Source organism: Aphelocoma coerulescens, chromosome 11 (assembly GCF_041296385.1).
Source record: "Aphelocoma coerulescens isolate FSJ_1873_10779 chromosome 11, UR_Acoe_1.0, whole genome shotgun sequence".
Lineage (NCBI taxonomy): Eukaryota > Metazoa > Chordata > Aves > Passeriformes > Corvidae > Aphelocoma > Aphelocoma coerulescens.
The window spans coordinates 4,119,803-4,144,628 of record NC_091025.1 but is presented as its reverse complement, the minus strand read 5'-3'; the positions used below and the strand labels follow the sequence as shown (position 1 = coordinate 4,144,628).

The 24,826-nt window shown below is 40.0% G+C and overlaps 1 protein-coding gene across 8 annotated transcripts in view; it reads left to right on the top strand.

The window, feature by feature from the left end:
• The window catches only part of CDH13 (cadherin 13), a 445,875-nt gene that overhangs the window by 149,333 nt on the left and 271,716 nt on the right, over positions 1 to 24,826 (top strand). For all 8 annotated transcript variants that reach the window (XM_069027120.1, XM_069027119.1, XM_069027122.1 and 5 more), the window contains exon 3: positions 9,300 to 9,508. In XM_069027120.1, the coding sequence (XP_068883221.1) occupies positions 9,300 to 9,508 (209 nt within the window). The remainder of the gene's footprint in view (positions 1 to 9,299; positions 9,509 to 24,826) is intronic.

Below are 24,826 nucleotides of genomic sequence, written 5' to 3'. Positions count from 1 at the left end.
AGGTACCTTCTGGGCTGGTTTCCCTATAGGTGTTTCGTGTGAGTGATTGCTTGTTGTTACTTTTTGACATCTGCTGGCAGCCTTTTATTTATACAGTTAAATCTCCTGGGACAGATTCTTTTCCTGAATACAACCTCCACTGATTAGTTCTCAATAAATTACATATGTCAAGAAATTTGGGTTTGTTAGCACTTAGGGCGACTGCTCAAAAATCAGATGTGTACCTGTGCAGAAGACAAGAAAATTCATGGTCAGTAGTATACTGCCTCTCCAAGCTTTATTCAGGAGCATTCAAAGGCAACGATCCATTATATCCCACTGGGAATTCTTGTACAAACTCAGACTTCTGTCCCATCTCCCCTCTCTATAGGACACGATTAATTTCATATTGACAAACTCCTCACAGCAATCTGCAGAGCCACAGACACACTGAATGCATCTGAATGTCTTTGATTCTGTCTGCTTGTGTCTCAGACCCAGCCAGTGAAGATATTGTAAGAATCTAAAGTTAATTCCATCTTTTGTTCTCCTGGGGATCTTAGCAAAATGTTGTGTAAATCTGCTAAAATGGAAAATTATTGATCATTTGCATTGCAATGGGAAACCCTTTTACAGAAACCAACTAAGTTAAAAAGGGTCTTTTCTACATATCACTACTGGCTCTGGGGTCATTTGGGCTACTCAGAATTGATGCAGCATTAGCAGGTAAACATCACATTCCTCCCCAGTTGTGACAGCTCCTTCGAGACTGGAGCTCCACAAATGTGGTGTCAGTTTGTGTCCCCTGCATTTACAGAGACAACAGCTTTGGTTAAACTGAACTCTGCGTTGTGCTCAGAAGATCAATGACTGTGATATAACATCTAAAGGTTTTACTTTTATATTTTTTTCTTCAGGCACACTCCTTGACATAATATTTTTGTTGAAACAGTAGTTTTTCTCTTGGATTTAGAACGGCAGCTACGGTATTGCCATGTCTTATAGTGCAGCCACTGACCCAGGAGATCAGTCAATAACACCTCTGTGTTGTAATGAATAAGTCAAGATAACTTCCAACTGAGAACAGCTCATTACAGCTCCTTCCACCTGATTAAATTTTTGCCCTAAATAAGACAATGTGTAGCAAAATGATGTGTGAAGGTATCATGTAATGTGAGCTGGTGAAGTCTGCTGGGGGAGGAGGGAATGCCTTCAGTTTTGATTGTAGTGTTTGTGTTTTCCTGTAATTTCAAGCAGCCACAGACAGTTGATGGAGTCCTGTTGGCAGAATAAATTTGTTGAAGAGCACGAGATGCTACTGAGGGATCTTCCTTTCTAGGGGAAAGGAAAGAGGGAGCATGGTGGGAGAAGCAAGAAGGAGCAGTGCCATGAAAAAAGTCAGGAATCATTGAGTCTGGTGCTGATGGAGATATCTTGCTCACTTGTGCTCTCTGCATGCACTTGCTAGAATCCCAAACAGCAACCCCAGTGCTGCAGGGCCAGGACATTTTGCTTCAGATCTGGGCTGGTACAAGTTGTGATGCCTCTGTTTTTAGGGTAGGGTTGATCACCTCTAGTTCAGGGTACATGATGTGATACTCAGATCCAGCCAAGTGGTGGTGTGATGTGCCAGGAGAAGAGAGGCAGAGCTCGGTGAGATGTTAAAAGATGCCAGAGTCTAGTGTTGGGTGGAGCAGAGGTGAGGAGAGGGGCAGAGCAGAGTTGATGTGGGTTTTGGTGTGGATGGAGTCACTTGTTCTGGAATCACACATCAGACCCATCACACAAAGGCAGGGGAGCCTTCAGTCAGGTATCACGTACTGCTCAGCTGAGCTGTACTGCAGAATTTCAGGTTATTAGCAATTTTCCAGCTCTGCTACGACTGTAGGTGGTAGGGGACATGCAGGAGAGAGACCAGTGTGATACCAGATGATTTTACTTCTGTAGAAACATCACTCTTCTCCTTGGCTGCAGCTGGTTTCTGGATGAAATCCCTTGTCTTTCATCATCTAAGGGAGCTTATCTCCTATCTGTGCTATGTGCTTGCAACAAGTTCTGACAGCACAGAGAAAGCTGTGGCTATTAATAGGTACCATTTCTCCAGTGGAAAGGGTGTTCTCCAAAGGGCAGGAATGAACACCCTGAGCCCGACAGATGAACTGCTGGCCTAATTTTTGCATCATAACAGGGCTCTGCACAAATCTAATCATCACATATAAACCACATAGGGATGTCTGCCAGTTTAGGTAATCGGTTTATTTTTTCAGACTTGAAAAGTGTGTGCAGGGATGAAGTCTGTTGTTTACTACTTGCTCTTCCAAAGAAGTCGAATATAAATGTGTATTTGTCTTAAGCAATTCTTATGTTGTGATGAACATCGTGCTGTTCATATTCCCTCAATTTTCGACTCTCTGGATGCTAAATAAGTCATCATTGTAATTACTTCAGGGGCACATAAAGAAATTATATAAATGCAAGAAAACCATAAACATGCAGTGAGAGATATTAACCCACTGTTGCTTGTTGGATTTGTTAAAAAAATCATTCTGTAGCAATTCTACTGCAGAGTTAGAATGTAGCATTAAGCTGTAAAAACACCTTCAAGAAGGGTTTTCATAAAATTAATTTTGTTCATTTTATTAAATGTTCAATAATTTTTTTTTGGTGTAAATACTTCAGTCATGCTTCTAAGCCATAAATCCATTATTTCTGCAGCACTTTTAGCTATGAAGTAATGATAACATCATATCTTTAGGATCAACCTGTCTGACTTAACTGTTGACAGTGTCTTGTCTGGACATTATTCTGCCCTCAAAAGTGTCATGGGGCAGCACTTTTTCCTTCTGCTGCTCAGGTATTTTTGCAGGAAAACAGCAGAAACACACAGGCTGTGGGCTCACTGCCAGAACTTGTGTTCCAGAGGTGGTTTTGAAGACACCTCAAAGGTAGGCAAAGAAGCTGCTTCTCCTAGTGGACATTTTTGTTGGCTTGAAGGGCAGGATTTGTTTTGTTTCCCAGCTCCTGTGCCGGTGCTGTTGTGACAGCTTCCTCTTGCTCTCGGATGGACTCAGATAGTCCAGATGTGTTGGTTGCAGGGGGATTTTATCCTCCCCACAGTGACAGGGTAACTCAGCTCTTGGAGGCTCGTAGCACTTTGTGTCTGTGCAGTTTGAGCTGCTGAGGGCCTGTCCCAGAGCCAGGCTTTGCACCGAGCCACGAGTGGGGTCTCTGGGGCCGTCCCCCTCCCCAGCAGCTCTCCCACTGTTCTCACTCACTGCTCATTGCTAACAGGAGCCTCGCTGGGTCGTGGTGCTTTATGAATTTTTATATACAACAGCACTCAGAAGCATTTCCATTTGCCTCAACCATCACTTTTGTCTCTTTGTAGTTAATGAAGCTCAGCTTTGCTAGTCTCTGTCTAACTTCCCTGTTTCGCTAATGTTGTTGAGCAGGGAGGACTTGTGAGCAGAGCTGGGGGATCCCTGCTGGGCTGGGAAGTTAAGTTGCCTTTGTGCAGCTGCGATGTACTTTTCTTGCATCTTCAGACTTCTCACAAATACAGCTTCTGACTTGTGGCTTCAATATGATCTAAAGTTATTTGCCAGAAAGAATAAGAAGAAAATGCACAGAATAATATTGCTTTGATGCTGTAATTCCCACAGATTTGAGCAAGGCTAGGTAATATTTACAAAGAGCATCCTAATATTCGTTGATACAGTAATTAAGTCTGTAGTTTCAATGTGAACTTTCCTCATTGAGAAGCCACTTTGTTGCTTGTTATGATCAGCTAACAGAAAAATATGAATACCTGTACATAGAGACATACAGAGCTAGTTTTGGTGTGCTTATAGATAAATATGTGTATTTATTTATTTAGAATACCTCTGTGGAGATTTCACCAGAGAGAAAATTATGGATTCAGTATTTCTGTTCAAAACAAATTAAACTTCTGAGATTTAAACTCAGAAAAAAAATTACTTTGGAAGTGGAATATATCAGACCAACATATGCTTTTGAATACAAACCTATTTCAGCTTCTTTTCTTTTTCTATTGTTTACAAGAAATGCAACTGCTAACCTTTCAATGTTATAAAATGGTATCCTCTAAAACATCTGTGGGTCATTATCATAAACATCACAGTGGTGTAGAAACGTTACATGTGTGATATATCATAACAGGGAAAATGAGATACACTGAAAGGATGAGTCCCAGGACCCTGAGTTTTTGTGCTGAGATCTATAAAGGTTAATATTTCCAGTTACAGCTTTTCCCATCGTTGCACTAATGGACTTGGGATCCTGCACAAGTTCTTCCAACAGGTCTTTTGATTGTGATAAGCTCAGTGATTAAAGCCTTGGAATGTATGCAGGTATTGCTATTAATGAATATTGCTTAGTGGAAAGAAATATTCTGTACAATTCACATGCGAATTTTACAAAAAGGAGTAAAAGTCTAACACAGGAGGCTGAGAAATGAACAGAGGGTGATGAATGACACTCATGTTTTTCACTGGGAGCTGCTTGGCAGTATTTTCATTTTGCTTGCCTGGAGTTTTGGAGCACGTCTCATAGCATGTGGCATATTAGGCACAATAAAGATGTTCATTTGGCAGCTGGAGCATGACTGGGAACATCAAAAGAGTCATAGATGCGTCAATGAGGAACTCCACCTTCACATAAATATTAGATCATTGTTTTAATTGCTCATTGAATTCTTGTCAATGAGACATTCACTTGTCATGTCTGGTGCAGCATTTCCAACGTTTTTGGGGCTAGAGCTGAACTGCTGCCATTATTCATTTTTTGCACTTTTGTAGCACCCTGAGTACCAAACATGAATGTACAGACAGAGTAAACAAGTGGCCTTTGCTCTGAGGAGTTTAAGATCCAGTTAAACTCCTTAAGCTGTAACTCCTTAAGCGAGTGTGCAGGAAAACATGGGAGGTTTGGGGTGTGTGGCCCCCCTCTCATCAGGCTGCCACTCGCCCAACCCGTTATAATGCACGTGGGCAGTGGGAATAATGACAATTATCCATCTCAGGGCTTTCCTTGCACCTCATCTCTGTAACAAATGCACGAAGATCACAAACATCACCACACAGACCATATGTTATCAGGGCTGCCAAGCAGCAAAGTGTTGAATATTGAGAGAGCACCTTTGCAGCTCAGGCTGACGCTTTCCACAGCTGATATCCACAACTTCTGTCTCATTTCTTGTTACACTGGGTGGTACCTGGGAGACATAAGGAGTAATTAATCAATCGTACTTTATAGGTTTTACATAAAGATTTCTACACTGGCTTTATGTACAAAGTAAGAATTTTTTCACCAGAGAATAAGAACTAAAAATCCTATTTCTCTTGTATTTAATTAATTAACATTGTACAGGCTTTAACAATGTACAGGTTTGGTTAAGAGATAGATGTAGTGCCGTGGATGGGAAATCTGAGTAACCTGATGAAGCTGAAATTCCTCAAAGCTCTCCTGAGTGCTTGGCAGGGAAGGCCAGTGTGGTCAGTTCCAGGCCCAGCTCCTTAGACTGTGTAGCTGCTCCTGGAGCCTGCTACAGGCAGTCCAAGTGCTGTAAGTTTTGGATATTTGCACTGGCTCTTCCCCAGAAGCCACATGAGTTTAAGGAAACAAATATTCCCAGTGAGGAGCACCACGAGGATGACTGGGAATGGAATTCAATCTTGTGGGATGTTCCCTGGTCAGCCCTGTCCAGGAGACATCATCCTGATAAGGTCCACATTTGATCCCAAGCTCAGACTAAGGATTTTATCTAAGGCTACAGTTCCCTTCCACCCTCTTAACAATTGGTTTTAGTTTCATCCCTGTTGGCCCTTGGGCCAAATAATCTTCTATGTTTTCTATCGTCACGATCACTTCATCTCCTTCCACTTCTGAGTTCTCCCCTACATATCAGTTCTTCTCAGAGCCTTTTCATTTTCTTTCCTTCTCCTTGCTATTAACCTCACCAAATACTCTCCAAATACGTTTCTGTGGTAGGACTGGGAATTGAAAGCATCAGTGCTTTTGGATGAGACATCGTAAAAAAACCCAGTTTCCTGCTTTCAAACAGCTCTGCCTTGGCCCTTGTTGGAAAAAGTTGCAGGGTTTCATAAAGCAAGATGAATAGACAGCAAGTTATAAAAGGTTTTAAAGTGTCAAATTCATAGTTCCAAGAGAATATAGAATAGATTCAAGCACTTCTCCTGATTCCATGTGTCAAATCTGCATGTGGTCTTTGAATTTCTCCAGAGCACACAGATGGCAGTGATGCAGGAATGCCAGGGTTTGTGAACACTGAGCAGCGAGGTGGGAGCAGTGCACTCCCTGCCAGGTCCCCCTTCTTTCAGAAGTACAACCCAGTTTGTCCTTTTCTTGAAAGGGACCTGTAGTGTTTGGGTGATGCTACAGCTCTGAACTACGACATTTGGTTTTAAGGGATTACTTTATTATAGTTTTCTTTGGCTTTTTTAAACTTTTTTTTAAACTTTTTATTCTTGACATAATTTCTCAGAGGCTGATGCTAAATTTTTCCAGTTGTGAGCTATTAATAGTAAATCACCAGAAGTTTTTGATAATGAGAAGCACATATTTATTCAGAGAATCACAGACTGGCTCAGGTTGGAAGTGACCCTAAGGGTCATGCAGTTCCAAACCCTCTGCAGTGGGAAGGGATGCCACCAATACAACAAGTTCCTAAACCTAATTTCATTTTTTTTTTTAATTATTATTTAGTTATGTTTTGGGATTTTTAGGGGATTAAAACAATAAGAGACTTGCAATTCACAAAGGCTGCAATCTAAGCAATATGTGTATCTATACAGTGGTTTGCGTAGAGAATTTCAACTTCCCACATCTGTAGTGATGGGAAAATTTTGTGGTTTCTTTGGTTGGTGGCTTTAGAAAATTGAAGTGAGTCTGTTAAAACACCTGTCATAAAAACAACATAAACTCCAATGGATGTTTTTACACCAGGGAGGCCTTGTTCAGGGAGCCTCCCATCAAAATCCTGCTGTGAGCACAAGACCCTTCCTGGAAGCCGTTCCCAGCCTCAGAGTGTGGGCACCAGCACACTCTGAGCACTCTGAAATTGCTTTAAGCTGCTGCTGCTCCCACATTCAGTGGTTTTCCCGCCTGGTTCTACTTCAGTACAAGACTTTGCAGGCAGGATCTGCCACCTGACAGCCCAAGATAGGTTTGTCTGGAGAGACTGGAGTGTCTGAGGGAAAAGAGTTTTTGTTTCTTTTTTATTTATAATCCCTCTTGCTTTCAGCAAAATTCAATGAAACAGCAAATGAGCTGATGAAATTCTGGTTTTCTGTCCCGCTGTGAATCCAAGGATAATTCTCTTGCCCTAAAGTAAAGTGGAGGAAATGGGAGCAGTTTTTAGTTAAAAACATGTAATTGAGCTTAAACCTCATGCAGCAGCAGATCCTTCAGCTGCTGGGTGAGTTTTTCTGCCAGAGACTGTGGTGTCTGTCAGTGTTTGGACTCTCCTCAGGAGGAGGATTGTCTGGTGTGAATTCACAGGGTCACGGCTTCGTGGGGTGGTTTTAATTTTGTCTTGTTCTCAACATCCACATCTATTTTAATTGGCAATTAAATTAATTTTCCCCAAGTCATTTCCTTCTGGCCTGTGATGGTAATTAGTAAGTGACCTCCCTGTCTTTATCTTTTCCACCTTCCTCCCCAGTTCTGCTGAGGTGGGGGAGTGAGGGGGTGGCTGGGTGGGAGGCTGGGAGCAGCCCAAGGCCAGCCCTCCACTCTTGCTTTGGTAAATAGTGCCTCACCTTTCTTTTTGTGCCTTATTCTGTTTGAATGCTTGAGATTTTGGCATTGTTTAATTTTTAATCTAACCCATCTCATCAATATTCATGATAAAATGAAGTTGTAAGTTCTGGAACCAGCGATGGTTCTTTTTCCCTGCGGTGTTCTACTCTGGGATTCAATCCCAGTGAATACCCAGAAAGGAAGGATCTCCACAAGGTCCTCTGGCAGCCCTGTCTTCATGTTGGTCCATCTGGAGAGAGATGAAAATGTTGATGAAGAGGATTTCTGTGTAGTGTCCCAGGAGTGTTGAGTGGCCACCCACTCTGAGACTATTTCTGTGCTTTAGGACCAGTTGTAGAGATTACATCATCAGGAAGAGTTTAGGTATTGGCCATGAGAGACTCTGGAATTATTTCTCTTTCTTTAAAAACAGTGACCCAATACAAGAAGTGTAGCTTTTAAACAATTAAATTGAATTTAAACAATTATACAAAGTGTTTTATTTTTTAGTAAAACTCCATTGTTGTTGATTTTATGCAGCTGGTATTCCTTTCTGTAGTCTTTCTGAAAGCATAATGCAGTTTTTAAAGATCCAGTGGAAGTGAAGTGTAAAATAAAAACAGTGAGAGCATACAGGTAAGTGAAAAGTCTGCAGCAGCAGTAATTTGAGGAGCAGGTAGGGAATACAAAACAGATTGTCTGCAGAAAAACCTTTCACATGCAAATATATTACTCAGAGACGTCAAAACCTGCAAAGTTCATTTGGCAATTGCAAGTTTGTGTGAAGATCTCTTACTTACATAGCTGGTAGTTAAATCACTAACATTGTATCCAGTATTTTGTGCAAAATGACTCCGAGAAGAAATTTGAGACAAAGTCTCAAACCTTTGTGCTTTAGGGACTCTTTCCCCTTTATGCTAGCCTTACTAAATATTTTAAACCTTCCATGTAAAGTGAAACAGGATTATTGACAGCTACTGTTCAATTAAAAGTTCTCACAATCCTTAGATACAGTGCAGCTCACGGACTGTGTGACAATCCCGGTAGCAGGAAATGTTGCAGTTTGGTTTTTCTGTTCTATAGAACTTTTGCAGTAGCCTGGGGCTGAATATTCTGTAAACAACCCGTGCTGAGCCTAAAGATGTATTGAATATCTGAAAGCACTTTGCCACAGAAGAGCCTTTAGAGATCCTGGGCTGTGATGAGGAGCACAACAAGGTCTCTATTGCCACTGCTCGTTTTGTGGAACTGGGTGTGCATTTGACTGGGGTGATCCCAAAAGGCTCGCTCCAAGGTGTTTTGTTTATCTCCTACCCAGTTAAAAGGGTCAAAGCCTTTTCATCCTTTTAAAGGTACATATTCATAGATTTGTTTATTAATAGAATCAGAAAAACAAAATTTCTTGGAAAGTTTTTTTCCTTAGAGTGAGGGACATTTCTTCCCAGATCAGTAGACAAGCTAATAACATAAAGATATCTGAAGCTTGTGTTCCAAAGTGGATACTCATAATGAGTTTTTTCCTTTTTTTCTTCCCCCCCCAGTGAAATTTGATGACTGCAGGGGAAACAACAAATTGAACTTTGAAGTTTCTAACCCAGACTTTACAGTGGAACTTGATGGGAATTTGATTGCACTCAAGAATGTATCAGAAGTTGGCAGAGCCTTGTTCGTCCACGCGCGGTCGGAGCACGCCGAGGATATGGCAGAAATCTTTGTTCTTGAAGCAAATGAAAAACGTGGTGCATTAAAGGTAAGATAAATACTAAAGATTAAAAAAAAATGTGCCAAGGAGATGCTGCTGCTAAATATTTACATGTGTCACCTACGATTGTGAGCAATTTTAATCTGTTAGCAGAGATCAAAATCAGTCTTCAGTGCAGATATTGCTGTAACATTTTGGCACTTGGTTTAATTTGTGATGCTGATTTCCCAGGTTTGGGAAGATATATTACATCTTCAGGTGTGGATGCTAAACATTTGTAAAGAGTTTGTTCAAATGAAAGAGGCCAAGTATTAAAATTGGCTGGTTCTTCCAGTGTATGTTATGCCAGGTAATCACAGCTTGGCCACAACTGAAAATGGAAAATCAGTTTAAATGTGTAACTTAGAATTTACAGAACCTTCATGTTTCACTCCAAGTCTAAGTACGTGGGAATGAATTCTATGCTGTGAGACTTAAATTTTCATATTGGTCTGCTTATCTGACATTGTTATGTGGTAAACTGCTCAAACATCTGCACACACTTACACTCTGTCTCTATGCCCTGATGATTTTTGTCCTGCTCTGTCCATTGAATGTTTTGTCCTTTCTTTTCTCCTCCTGAACTTCAGTGTAAAACAAACCTCATTCTCTGGGGGATAAAGCACTTCACAAATTGATTGAATTGTTTACTTCACAACCCTGCAAGTAACAAAAGGAGATGTGAGATAGCCTTCACTTCTGTGTCCTGGCATTTACAAGAGGCAGGCAAGACAGTGGTTCACTAGAAAATTAAGCCTGGTACCTTTACAGACCTATAATTTCACAGAAATACAAAGAAACCTCGATAAAAATGACTGATCTCTTGTCTTGATTTGGTATTTAGACGTTCAATTGCCAACATTCTCATTATATTCCCAACAGTATATTAGTATAACTTACGTCTTCCATTAAAAAAAAAACAAATTATCTTGAGGAGAAAGGTTGAACAAACTTCTGAAACTCTGTGGCTGAGGAAAGGTTTTGCTCTGCACTTTAAGCAGCACACGATGAGAATACGGATTGCCAGCAGCAGAGAAAGAACCAGAATGTGTAACTGCAGAAAGCTGATCAGAACACTGAAATGGAATTTAATTTTATTAAAATATGCCGTTTCTTCACCAAATTAAATTTTAACACAGTCATACTTGAGGGAGTCTCTTACGTGGAGGAGCTGTGACTTTAGGACTAGAGACTGCCAAATTCAGAGTACGAAAGCTCCACTTGCAGGAGCAAGCTGGGCACTTGGCTGTCCTGTGCCTCAAACTAGCAAGTCTTGCTCCTTCTGGTGCATTCACAAGAATGTTCAAATGGTTTTATTTTTGAATCTTAGGAGCAGTTTCAAAATGGGGATCATCATCCTCTAGTTAGAAGTCACTAAAACCACAGAGGAGTCTGCCATGTCTCTGACAGGGGGTCTGGAGTCAAACTTCAAGGGACTGGTATATGTGTAAAGATCTGCTTCTCTGATAATCTATTCTGAAGTTTTGCTCTGGTTTTCTTAGAGAAGCAGCCCCTCAAAATCTGTGAGGGGAGATATTCCACGGAAGCTACAATCTAAGGGAAATCTTGTCAGATATTCTATGGAAATTGCAATCTGGAGGAAATCTTGTCTCATGAGTAGGAACTGCCAGATGTGTATTTGCCCAGACTATGATAAGCTCTGCCAGTGACCTTTTCTCCTTATGTACTGTTTGGGTTCTGGGGAGTCTCCCCTCAGAATGTTCCAGCAATATTAATTGATGCCTAGTGTTGAAATCTCTCTCCAGACTGCGTTTGAAAGCCAGGGCTGATTTGGCCTCACTCCTGGATTCTGTTCCAACCACTTTGTGTTGCTTCACAGAGAGACAACCAGTCTAAATCAGGCATATTGTGGCACTTGCCAGCCTTTCCTCGCAGGTGACGATGTCACAACATCATCTCAACATTCATTCATCACCTTTTTCTGGATTTTGTTATTCAGCCCATAACCAGATGATTACCCATTTAGTGTGGGGATCTGTGGTGTTTGCAATGCCCTGGGGAGTTACATGGTACCTTAATGTGCCCTGGGAAATCCATCCAGTGAGGATCATCCCCTTCTTCAAGGGAATATAAAGATCTTTGGGGCTGGCTGTCCTACTCTGTTCTCAGCAACCCCTCTGTAGCTGTTAAACCAAAATTTCTTCCCAACCTTTTCATCTATTTGCCTATTTTAAACACCACACAGACAGTGTTGTCTTTCTGTTCGTCATACTTGAGAAGGATATAAAGACTACAGAGTCCTATCTAAAGAGATTTTATGATAAATTTGAACTTAATCTTGTACTTTTGTAGTCTAAATGTGTCAGCATGGAAACAGCGGAACTGCTCCATCTGTTTATGCAAGGAGCCTTGGCTAAGAAATGCTCAGATGGAACCTTAGTAATTCAGCATAATTCTGTGGGGTTAAAATGAGCACATGCTGGAGCAGTGCTTAGCATTTAGTACTTAGAGAACAGTACCTTGTCTAATTAGGGGATAAGTAGTTCTTAAGTATTTCCCCACCGCCAGCAACTGCCATTTCTCTTCTGAAAGCATGTAACCTACATCTGTGAAATCCCATTGTTAATGTTGCTAATTGCAGATTCCCAACATGTTTGGGAATGGCTCTCAACAATGATCTCTGATGTGCTGACTGGCAGCCTGAGCCTAGGAACAGAGTGTAGTTCCTAAAACTTTCTGATTGCTACCAACCGTACTTTGGATGAATATGGAAATTATTTAGAGGTGCAATCTGGACTGTGCAGAAAAGCTTTTGGTATTCTGCTGGTGAAGGGGTGCAGTTCTTTCCTGCTAAAGATGGGGGATGAATCAAGCTGGCTTCACTGATCTGTCCTATGTGATTAACTAAATTAACTTCATGGCCAGAGTATAATCAGTGGCTGTTGGAATATCATTTACTATATAACTGTTATTTGCATCTGAGGGCCCTCTTTTCCTCCTCTTCAGCCAGAAGCACAACAGATCTGCACAGCCTGCAGCTTTCTATCCAGGGGTGGCCTGAATGGCTACAGTATGGGCAGAGAGGTGGCTCCTCAATCATCAGCGAGCTTGGCCATCACTCTCTGATCACACAATCTGCTGCAGGAGCAGATACTGCACTCCTGCTTTCCCTGATGTCTGCATGTTTAACATGCCCTAAACCCTGTGAATCTCTCTACCTACAGATAGGCATACATGCAGAAATCTGTCCATCAGGTTCCACATCAGATTCCATATCAGATTCCAGCTGGAATTGCTTTCTGCAGCCTGCTGGAGGTACCCCCTCCCTGCTATGATTTTGACACTGCTCTCTGTCTGTCTTGACAGAGGGGACTATTCCCAAAAATCTTCTGTCATTTCTGAGAGGCATTTGAACGTGAGTGCACAGAAGAGCCTATGGAAGGTGTAACATCACTCTTTAATAGATATGTGCCTGTGCACCCTTGGAGCTTGGTGCAATCAGAGCTCAGTGAAAGAATGGGATTTCAGGTGCTTTCCCCATGGAGTGATGCTGGTGAGCAGTGGAACATTCCCCATGGAGCAGTGTTGGGATGTGCCCAGCTCTGCTCGTGCCCTGCTCTGCCCAGCATTTGCTTGATCCCCTCTCGCACAGTCAGGACCAGAGTGCTTGGGGATATGAAAAAAAAGAGACCTGGAAATGTTCTGATTCACCCAGGATTCCCCAAATGAACTTTGGATTCATTCTGAATAATTCAAAGTGTTGCTAAATCTCAAATCTCTAATGGAAAAATAAATCACTCACACACCCTCGCTGGGGAGAAACTGGCCAAGCCAACGGCTCTCAGCATTCTCTTTTTTTTTTAACTTGTGTCTTGTCCAGTGTCTGATCCCTGCTTTGTTCTATGGAGAAAGTGGGACAACTGAAAGTTGGAAATTTCATCTCATCTGAGCATTTGTCCATCTGAGCACTAGTGGACTTATGTATATCTTGAAAGAGTCAGGTTTTGTGGAAGGCAGAAAGTGTAGCCAGGCCTTTGTAAAGCCTCATAATAAATGGTGAGTTGCAAAAGGTGACAAGCTGGGACTTGAACTGTGTCCTCTGAGGCTAAATAAGATGGTGTCTGCTGGTCCTGCTCCCCCTCTGAAATCTAATGCTGGTTTTAATGAACATACCCTCAGTATACTGGGAGCTAAAAGGAACCCTTGGGAAACAATCTGTCTCTGCCTCTTTCTGTGTGTTGGCAGCCTTTTTAATTTTTTTTTCCTTCCCCACAGCAAAGGGAGTTATTTAGGACTTTTATTTGTTACACCATTACAGACACAGGGTGAGGGGTGGAGGGGAGTGCGATATCAAGAGTCTGGCACCAAATCAGATAAGAGAGCAGGCAGATATTCGGGAATTCCAGGCTGGTAGTGACTTCACTGTATGGTGCTCAGCAGTCTTCCATGCAGAAGGATGAAATCATTAAATAGAAACTGTCAAACCCTCAGGACACATTTCAGGCACTAGATAGAAAAGGAACAGGAGAAAGAAAAGAAGAGATAAGAGTGAGGAGCATACCCTGAGACAGCACATTGTAGACAAAGTTTAAAATCATCTCCAGCAGAAGGTCAGACTGGAGGAAATGAAGTTGCCCCAGTCCTGCTACTTTGTCCAGTGCACTTTGTACCAGCCAGGGGCTGGGCAAAAAGCTGCTGCTTTTTTTCCCTTTGTCAAACCACTGCTTTTCCCAACACCAGCACTCGGCTGCGTTTGTTACAGCAGTGACAGCAGCCTCAGTATCCTGGTGAAAACTTCCTTGCAGACCCAAATTCTCGTTCCTACCAAGTCACAGCCTGCATGGATACCCTTTGTGCAAGTTGCTTTCTGGCTGTGCATGTTTCCTAAAGAATCAAACAGAAATAATGAAACTAAGCTCCTTGGATTTAAACCTTAGCATTTCTTGTTTGTGCCTTGCTCTCTGCTTATCCCCACAGGATAGAGATTGCAAATATTATGGTTATGAGATAAAAAGTGCCTAGAGCCTTAAATCCTACATGTATGGCTTTCTGCCTTAGAACAGATGATAACGGATCAATAATCTTATTATGAATCGGGATTCTCTCACAGCAGAAAATACTCGGGCAAGGAAGTGTGAATAGTTGAGTTTAGTCATCTGGCAATTCAATAAGTTATTTGGAAAATAAGATCAAGAATCAGCCTCTCTGATATAGCAGGCAATCGCTCCCATTAACGTATATTAGCATTTTTCTGTTTAGAATAGAATTCCAAATAGGCTGAAAATGACTGTGCAGAGGTACGGAGATGGACTCTCATATGAGATATTGACAAACAGGCTCCAAGAGTTCCATGTTATTAGATTTTGCATATAGCAGTTGCTGCAGAAAGGGATGCACTGCATAAATAAAATACCATGTTTTGCATTTAATTTTAAGGCACAAAATAGAATAAGTCACAGGGGGTGCATCAATATCTATGATACGTTTGAGTTATTATACTGATCAAAACTGTGTATAGAATACCATTTCCAGAAAAGCTGGGGAGATCTTTTGCCTTCAGATATGAAAGTGTCCTTCAGGCATATAAAGAAGGATTTTCTTGAAGATCAAACAACAACAACAACAAAATAATTTTCTCACTTTTGTGTTCAGTTTGGCAGAAAGTTTAACATATTAACATTCTCCCAGCCATTAAGTTATTAAGTTGTTATCACTCCTGTTACTTTTGTTATCGCACTGCAAACACATATTGACCTGGAATTCATGCATGAAAGCTGAGGTAATAGTGATTTTAGGATTTGATACCTGTGTATTGGTGGCATTTTCGTAAATTACTTTTCCCTGCTATAATCACCATTGAATAGATGTTATTTTTTAAATTTTAAAGTCTACCTTGTTACTTTTAGGATTTCACAGAATACATCTCGATTAATGTCAATGAAAGCAAGAGCTTGTTCTCATCAATGGGTCATTCTGCAGTGTCATTTAGCTGCCTTTAAAACTATATTTTTATAAAAATCCTCTGTGCAGACCACTTGCTGTTGTGGAAACAACAAAGAGCTCATTTTATATCAGAAATCTCCTTAACCACTCTTTTCCATAGAAATTCCAGTCACCTATTTTCCCTTTTTACCCCTCAGCCTGATCCAGATCCTGCTGAAATAATCAGATTCCAGTGGCTTTAGCTCAAGCTCTGGGAGCAGGAGCTGTGCCTGACAGTGCTGTGTGGCTGTGGCTCCCATGCCCCTTTGCTGGGCAGTTTTTGGGTGTCCCTGCAGTGCCACACAGAGCACTTCTGATTTGATGGACACCCACACTCCCCTTTAGCTCAGCTCTGCAGCCTCCCCTCACCTCCATTGCCAGGCTTGTGCTTCCTCAGGTCTGCACTGAATTTACCCTTCCCCAGCACCAAGGAAATGCAGGTTTCATGTACACTGGCTTTGGAGTGTGCTCTGACAAAGATCCATTTATCTGAGAATTATTATGGTGCCAAGAGATGTGGCAGTTGCCATAGCAACAATTACATATTGTGTTGAATACCAGAGTAAATGCTATAAAGAACAGGAGCCACTGGTGGTTTTCATTAATTTAATGTTCCTTTTCTGGACAAAGTGTGACTCTTAAGTTTATTCACTGTGTGTGTAAGTGCTTAGATCAAATGTGTGGGCTCGCTTTCCTCCTATTTCCCTCAGTGTGCAACTTCAGCATGTAAATGAGAAGTACTTGGTTATTTAAGGAGAGAAAAATGGTCTTATAGACTGGAAACATGAATAATTGACTGTGAAACAAGAAGGTGTTAACTTCCGTGAGTGTTCAGTGCCTTTCTCTATGAGTAATCTACATTCAGATTTTATGTGAGCTGGGGATGTATTTACCCAGGAAAAGGGACTTTGTGCTCTTCAGGAGCAAGCAGAGCTAAGACAAGTATTGAATATATTTAGGAGTGATTCAAAGGTGAAATTAGATTATTTTTGAGACAAATGCAGACCTTGTTAATGATTTCAAATTATTTACAGACTGATCTGAAACAACAGGCAAAATTCTTTGTAATGAATGCATTTTATTAAAACCAGCTAAAACCAGAATTCCTTTCAGTCCTGAGCTGCATTTGGGCTGCTCAGTTGGTTCTCCCTGCTTCAACAGGTACCATTTCATCATGGTTTGATGTGGTGGAAACTTCAGTTTTTATGGAAGCTCAGAACCAGATGCACTTCTGGAATGCACTAATTTTGCTCTATTTTCTTTCAAAACACACTGAGGTCTTATCTGCCATCCATATGACCTAATGGCAAAGCTTCCACAAATCTCAAGGAGAGAAATTACTCAAGGATTGCTAAAGTCTTGTATTTGAGCTAAAATTCATCCCGGCACATAGTGTCAAGAAAATACCTACTTATTTCTTGTGACTAAAGCATTTTATGAGAGTTTGAATGATGGATAAGTTGTCAGAAGATATCTTGAATTTAATTAGCTTCTTTTTATGATCTATTACATTAACTGTCCTTTATGCATAAAAAGGAGAAATCCACTAAATGTTGTGGATGAGTGATAAACCATCATGCAGTGGCATATTTTTTTTTTTTTTCAAATATTTATTGTTCTGAGTCCAGTTTGGAAGTATTCTGGAACAGACAAAACTGTGCCAATCCTATGCCTTAATCTTCAGAGGTTGATGGAGTTGTGTGGAAACTCGTGCCAGAGGTATGGAGAACATTTAAAGAAGCCCTTTGTGAAAGGTTTGAATTTAAAATTCATGTAGTAAATGAGGATATAAGTAAGAAAGCAAGAGGCTAAGCATGATTTAGTAGAACATTAAGCAAGATCATAAAGGATAAGTAGATGTCTCTTAGGATATGCAATATCTTTCATTTATAAAGTGGCTTTCATCCTGTAAGATCCTCAAAGTGCAACAATTAAGTACACGGGGACAGGATGTGTGTGTGCCTGTCTTAATACAAACATCTCTAAAATGAGGCATTTGCATAGATATCTTTATTTTTGACACTTATTTCATATTACTTTTTCACATCAGGATAGGAATAGAGTCTTCTTAAAAGAGGGATTAGGGAAAAGGACCTGGCGATTTCGAGATGATATCAGAATTGCCATGACAGCCTAAATGTCCTCAAATCCATCATGAAAAAGAGGTGTTACTGAAACCAGAAGAACATGTGAGATGTAGGGTGCAGAGGCAAAATTGTCCATTTATTCCATGGTTGTTCTCTCACCCGAGAGATGCAGTTGGTGCACAACAACTACCCCAGATCCACCTGAGAGCTCTCAGATTTATTAAGGAACAGAGACAATTCCAAGGAGAAATCAAACTTAGTTGTGCCCAAAACTAAACTCAAGGTTCTTTTTTTTTGTGTTAGAGACACAAAATATTGCTGGTGTTTTCCCACTATCAGCTTCTCCCTCAGCTTCCAGAAGCAGTGTGGATTTGAGAGAGCCACGATAGGAGAAATTATTCACATGAAAAGATGATTCCCTGAGTAAGGGTTTAGTAATTTGTCTCCACTGGACACATCAATAATACTCTCTAATGATTGCCTCAGTGTTTCCATGCTGATTTTCACAATCCTGAAGGAACATTTATTATGGTTATTACAGTAACACCTATCTCAGCTTTTAACGCAGCAACACAGGATAAAAATCTACATTTGTACTCCCCCAAGTATTGATTCTGCCATTGCAAGGACAGATGACTCCTTTTGGACCTAAAATTCCTTATTTGTTGACCATTACAATTTTGATGCTTTTATTATTATTTCTTTGCATCTTATTTTGCAACTAAGTTTTTTTAAGTACCTAGAATAATTTGGCAACTTGAAGAATGACAGAGCTAAAGCTTAGAGTAATTCAGTGTCTTCATAATAAACAACTCTGATAATGCTTGCAGTCATCCTGGAGTTATTAATCATCCATCTCCTCACTTATTTCACCACTAAATCAAACTGAATAGCCTTTGCATTAACCAGTTGATCCAACTGAGAAAAAATAGTTTTACTCTTGGTTTATGCAGTTTCTCACTGAGAGGGCACCCAGGGTTGTGACTGTACATCTCTTCTGTGGATGGTTCACACTCTGTGTCCTTCTTCCTCACATGGCTGTGCAGGGAAGCTTAAGGAACTTTCTGACTTTATTTAAACACAATTTAATCTTTTCTGTGCTGCTGTATTGTGTTGTCCTTACATGGTTTTCTCTCTTTCCCTCCACTCCCTACAACCATCTCTTTGAAGCTGGTTTGGTCATTAAAGCCAGAATTGACCCTCAAACTGGGAATTCAGGCAGAGGTAAGGCGAGGGGATGTTAAAACTTCAGTTTAAAGTTTAAAAGTCAAAGCTGGAGAAGATCTAGTTCTGAGTTTGGCTCACATCTATAACACTCAAACTCATCACTGACAGAGCTACACGAGTGTGTGAGCGAGGCTTAGAGCTTTAAGTTACAGAGTTGATTTTAGGCCTGATTATTCACAAAAGCGTGTAATTAATCTGTCATAGGAAAACACAGCAAGCAGTGCACCAAATGCAATCCCCATTAAGTCAACAGGAGTCGTTCCACCGACTTTAATGAGCTTTGAATCCACTCATAAATCTGCTGTGAGGAGTGTCCAAATCAAAATTTATCTGAGGGTGACCTTGATGTTAATTGTTAGTGCTTCCATGTTGTTTAATTGCCAGGAAAGCTGAATACATTAGTGGGACTATCATATGGTATGGTCCTGTCTATTGGATACTATTAGCATCAAGTTGATATATGTAATATTAATTGTGCATAATGTTAGTGGGTAGTCACAGTCTGCCAGTTATATTTTGTGTCTGTGAAACAGAAAAAAAAAATCTCTTCAGTTATTTTTAATGTTGCTTCTGCCTTCAGCTGAATCCCTGCAAAATTAATGTTTTTTTGATCAAGAAGCTCTTCAGAGGATCTTAGAAGTTTCACATTTATTCAGTGGTTTTTAATCCCAGATTTTGTGTACTGACTGTAATTACTTTAAAATTATATCTCAAATTTGTAAATAACATAAAGAAGATTCTGTTCGGTCCTATGATATTTATTAAATTTAACATCTGCCAGAAAAGTTCAATCATCTGTATCCCAAATGGAAATCTTTCCTTCTTTAACTTGTCATATTTAATTCAATTAGGGGAAAAACATGGGGAATACATTAGAAGTACAAGAAGGAAGGGTTTCCTTTAATTTTTCTCTACTAAACAAAAAAGTACATGATTTACTTGAGGAACATAATTACTGTAGCTTCCAATGGTATAAAAATATGGGAGAGTTATAGTTAGAGGACCAGGGGGGAGAAATTATTGTTTTTGTTTAATGGCTTTCTGAATTCCTTGTCAGTGCTGGTAATTATTGTGTCTTTTCTTTTTGTTGGCACTCAATGCATTAGGCTGCACTTAGGATCATTTTATTAATGGGAAATATGTTTCTGAACAATTGTGAATTAGATAAGTGGCTTGATTAAAACTCATTCTTTAAAACTATAAAATGAGAAAATAACTTGAATTAACCTCAAGTTTAGTGGGAAGATAAGACTCTGTTTTCCCATGTGAGGGTGTGTGCTTAGGAGAATGAAGGGAGACCAAAAACCTCCTTCATTGGCATTCCTCCTTCAGTTTACTGAGCTTTGTAGAAGCACTGAGGAAGATTGTGGCTTTAGAAAATACATGCAGGAAATACAGCAAGGAGCTTCCAGAAAAAAACAAAGCTGGACAAGAGGAAAAAGTGTTACTGTTGAGGATCTTCACTTTGATACCTCTTTGCATCCAATCCCTGTAGAAAATGGAGTTGCTCAAGAAGCACATTGAAGGTGAGATGTCAGGGTACAGGGTGACAGGGACCTTTTACCTTTGCTGCTGGAGTTTCAGCAGTTTAGAGGTTGAGGCTGTTCCACTGCATGGTTTAACTTTATTCCATCTGCTCAGTGGGGGCCATCTGAGCTCAGCTCCAGGGACACGTGCAGAGGCATCTTGGAGGTCTGGACGTGCCCTGTGGTCCTCCAGGTGGAGCTGCCTGATTTGGTTTCTCCCTAGGAAGGTAATAAGAAATTCAGCTCATACCAGGATGTCTTTGCCTTTACCTTGTGCTCATCTCCAACAAATATCCTCTGATCTTTGACACCCCATTAGCATCATTATTATCTAGTCCAAGGAGACTAATTTGTAATCTTCTGAAAACAGATTTACACGTGTGAAGTGTATTTCTCAAAAATATCATTGGACTTGTGGTGGAATGCTGAGTTCTGTGGGAGTCATTTAAGCAGATGTCTGTCTCTCTCTAGATATATGTGAATGTGCTACACGGATTTTGTCTCAACTAATAAGCATGAATTATACATTCTTAAATGCTTCTTCCATTTATCAAGCTTAATGTTGTTTAAAAAAATCTGAAAACAAACGGACAAAAAGTTTAGAAGATTTTCTTTTAACTTTCAACACGTTGTAACTTTTACCATAGGTGACAACTACCTTAATTCACTGTAATAATTGTCTTATAAAAATGGCATACTGAGCAAGTTTTTCCACCAGAAATTTTCATTTTGATTCTCAATATTTCATATCTGACACTGTGCTAAATGAGAACATGGCTTAACAGTTGATATTGATTTGCACATCATTTTTTCATTTCACTTTCCTATTCAAAAGGAATCGGTGCTGACAAGTTAATGAACTCCAGCTACAAATACAGAGATAAGCCATGGGATAGGTTTAGTACCTGCCTTGTTCTAATTACGAAAGGTTTTCTTTAGGTGACTGTTTCATGTTCACTACAGGGAAACTGGAATAAAGTGACTGTCAACAAAGCAGACAGCTGGAAAAGTGGCATAATAGAGGGCTATTTGTAGAACCTTTAAGCAAGTCTACCTCAATTTATCCCAGTATTTTTAAGTCTTTAATATTTCCAGGTGGAATACAATTAAAATGAAGGTATGCTGAGTCCTAGGGCTCTATGTTGAATAAAGATTCATAAAATTATGGTACGTTACATCTTTTATTTTTAAATTAACTTATTGTGTAAATTAATAGCTTTGGACAGTGGCAGTAGAGATCAGGACTACAGGACCAGCTTTCAGAACTTGTTTGTGCATCTTCCGCCCCAGTTTACTTGTAATAAACATATCTAAGGAGTTATTCCAAGTTTTGTTTTGGTGGTGTTTTACACAGCTGAATTGGTGAATCTGATTTAATGAATATTTTGGCTGGTATGTCCTGAAGCTGGGAGCTGGTCAAATCTTGTTCAGCATCAAAAGAAAAACTTCAAAACCTATTTTGTAGCCTTATGGGGAGATCTTTTGTCCATATAATTTGAAGCTGCATCCAGGAAGGAAGTACTGTAAAACTGGATAAAATTTGAGTTTTGTCTTAGCTGATACCAACTTGTGGTGTGAGAAACCCTGAAGTACTCCTGGTTCTTTGGAGGAGGAGCAGACTGTGGTACTCTGTGGTGTAAATTTACTAGAAGGTAATTCTCCACCATCTGGGAATTTTCTATTAGACACTTCCTGCACTGCCAGCAGGGACAGAGATAATTAATCTGACCGGGGAATTTGACCACTGAAGCCACTTGTGGACTTTTGGAATTAAAGACTCTCTAAATGTTTGCGTGTCTAACAAGCCCAAGCAGAAATGGAGTGATGGAAGAGAGAGAAGCCGTGGATATTCACTGGCTTGGGCAGCAAAAGTCTGTGGTGACCGTAAAAGGCAGGGAACAGGATGTTTCATACTTTCCACCATGGGCTCTCTTTTCAGAAGAACAGGGTGGAGAAGGCCGTGGCATCCTGCCCTGAATTCCAGCTGCACGCCTTGCCCGGCGTTGCTCTGGCGATGGGAGTAAACTCCTGTCTCTGGGGAATACGCTGGTGATGTTTGGCCAACCAGAGCAGGGGCATAAACACAGGTTTAAAGCTGTACTTACAGAGCTGTGCTGCACAGTTTGAGACACCAGTTCTGCCTTGCTGTTGTGCTGATAGTCACAGAATATCCTAAATTGGAAGGAATCCACTGGGAGCATTAAAGTCCAGCTCCTGTCCTTGCACAGACCATGCCAACAATCCCATCCTGTGCCTGGGAGTGTTGTCCCAACACTTCTCCAGCTCTGAACATGATGCTCATGGGCAAAGACAGGGAGCAGAGGTTTCTTGGCTTCAGAGGGATTTTTCAGGAGGAGGGAAATAAATGTGCAGCAGAAAAAGTATTTTTTCCTCCCTTTTACCCCAAACAGAACTCAAAACACAGCTAAGGAGAATCAGCAGCAATAATGTTGTTTATTAAAGATGCCAGGATGAGAGGCTGAATTGGGTATTTTTCAAATATTTTCCCAAAATCATTATTCGGCTCTTGTAGCTGGATCTGCATAGGCATAAGTCTGATGAAGGGTTCAGTTCTTTGTCATTTTAGTATCATTCATGTTTTCCTAACAGGAGAGAAATGTGAAATAACAAAAAGATTGTTCTTTATTTCAAGATTAAAGTTTCAAAAGCTTAAGATTTGAACTTTACCTAAATCTTTTGAAGAGGCTTGAAAAGCTATTATGCAATCATATCTTTCATTTCAGCTATAGTTGGAAACAATACTATCAACATAGCATAAAAATATGGTTTTTATCTTGTTTCTATTTGTATTGCAAGTGTAAATGTCTCACAGGACTTCTAACCTAAATTCGTAGGCTCAAGAAATTTGTGATTATTCAGGATAATCTTCAGACAAGCCTATGAAATCCCAGCTATTTGGTGCAAATGCAGATCTCCTCATTGAAGTGTAGCCATGCCTGATACCAGCAGAGAGTTCACTTAAAGTCATTGTTGTTTCTAAAAGTAATGAGAATTTCAGTGTACTTCCTTTATTTTTTTTTGGAAAGTTTAAATATCACCTCAAGGAGGGGGAGATAGATGGACACGGTGCTGGCAGAATTAAAAATGAATGACAGGAAGAAATTTTGTTTGTACAAATTTTCTGGGAGAAAAATTGGGAAGAGAGGTAAGGGACACACAAGAAGAGGAAGATCTTAATGAGATAACAGTCGTGACAGACAGAAGGGGTCATGAAGAGCCCTAAAATTAAAAATAACAAAGGAGGAGGAGAGGAGGGCAGAAGGACCTGGATGGAAAATCAGAGCTCAGGGGAAAAAAAAAAAAAGAAAATACTACATAAAAAAAAGACTCTGTCTATTCTTACAGGTTTTCATCAAATTGTTCCTGCCCCCTCCCTCTGTTTTATTTTCCCTTTGCAGCCTGTAGCATGAGTCTCATAAAACTTCACTAAGATTATAATGCAATACCTTGGCACCAATCTCTCTTGTTTATGTGTCCATTAGTTCAAAGCCACAGACAGGCAATTTATTGGGTATGAAAAATGTCACCTATGGCACCCTCATTTGCATCTGAAAATTGATTTTTGTCACACTGGGATTTTAGGACAACCTTTTTTGGCAGCCAACATTGCCACAAAGCATAATAAAAATAATTATGTGACCACAAAAGCAGGTGAGGTTCACTGTAAGCTTTAAGTCTCCAGGGAATTGCAGTTGGCAAGGCATTATTGATGAGCTTGTGATCCTTCTTGGTGATTAAATATTTACACCTAAACTTAAAACATTATTTGTGATTGCCAGCAAAGTATATGACAACATAATGGGACTTGATAAGGTTTAGTCAAATATTCCAGCATGATAGCAGAATATTAGTGTTGCCACTTGAACAACTGAACTATTAATTAAGATTTTTAAAAATTTATAATTACTGAGCTATGGAATGTTTTTTAAGAAAGTATTGCTAACACCTTTTGAGGATCAGTTAAAACATGTCACCAGCTTAGCAATTTTGCATGTTCTAAGTCAATTTATTAATTCATTTTCCACTTTGTGATGTGTTTGGCTCTTGGAGTTTGCCAAGTTTTTGTCTCTCGCTGATGTGATAGTTAACGTACATGGGAAGAAGTCCCTTTCCATTGTGATACTGAAAAATCCTATTAATTATCAGTGTTAAGTTGTTCAAACACTTTCATTAGTTATTTTGGCAAAACAATTCCCCAGGGTGAGATATATTTATATAACAAATTCCTCTAAAGCTGAATCAACCATAAATGGATTATGCAAACTTGTTTCCTTTCTTGTAGATAGATTGTTTTACAGCAATGTTCATTATGAGAAAGTCCTTTGCCCACTGTAGTACTTTATCAGCACAGAATAATCTACAGCTTCAGTTTCAATGGTAAAAAGACACCATTCTTTAACATGAATCTAGCTTTTAATCTTAGCTCAGGATGTTGGTTCTTTTATTTTTATTTTTTTAATGCCTGATTTAAAGCACAGGCAAAGGGTGGTGATTTATAAGCTCATATTCCTTAAAGCAAGTTT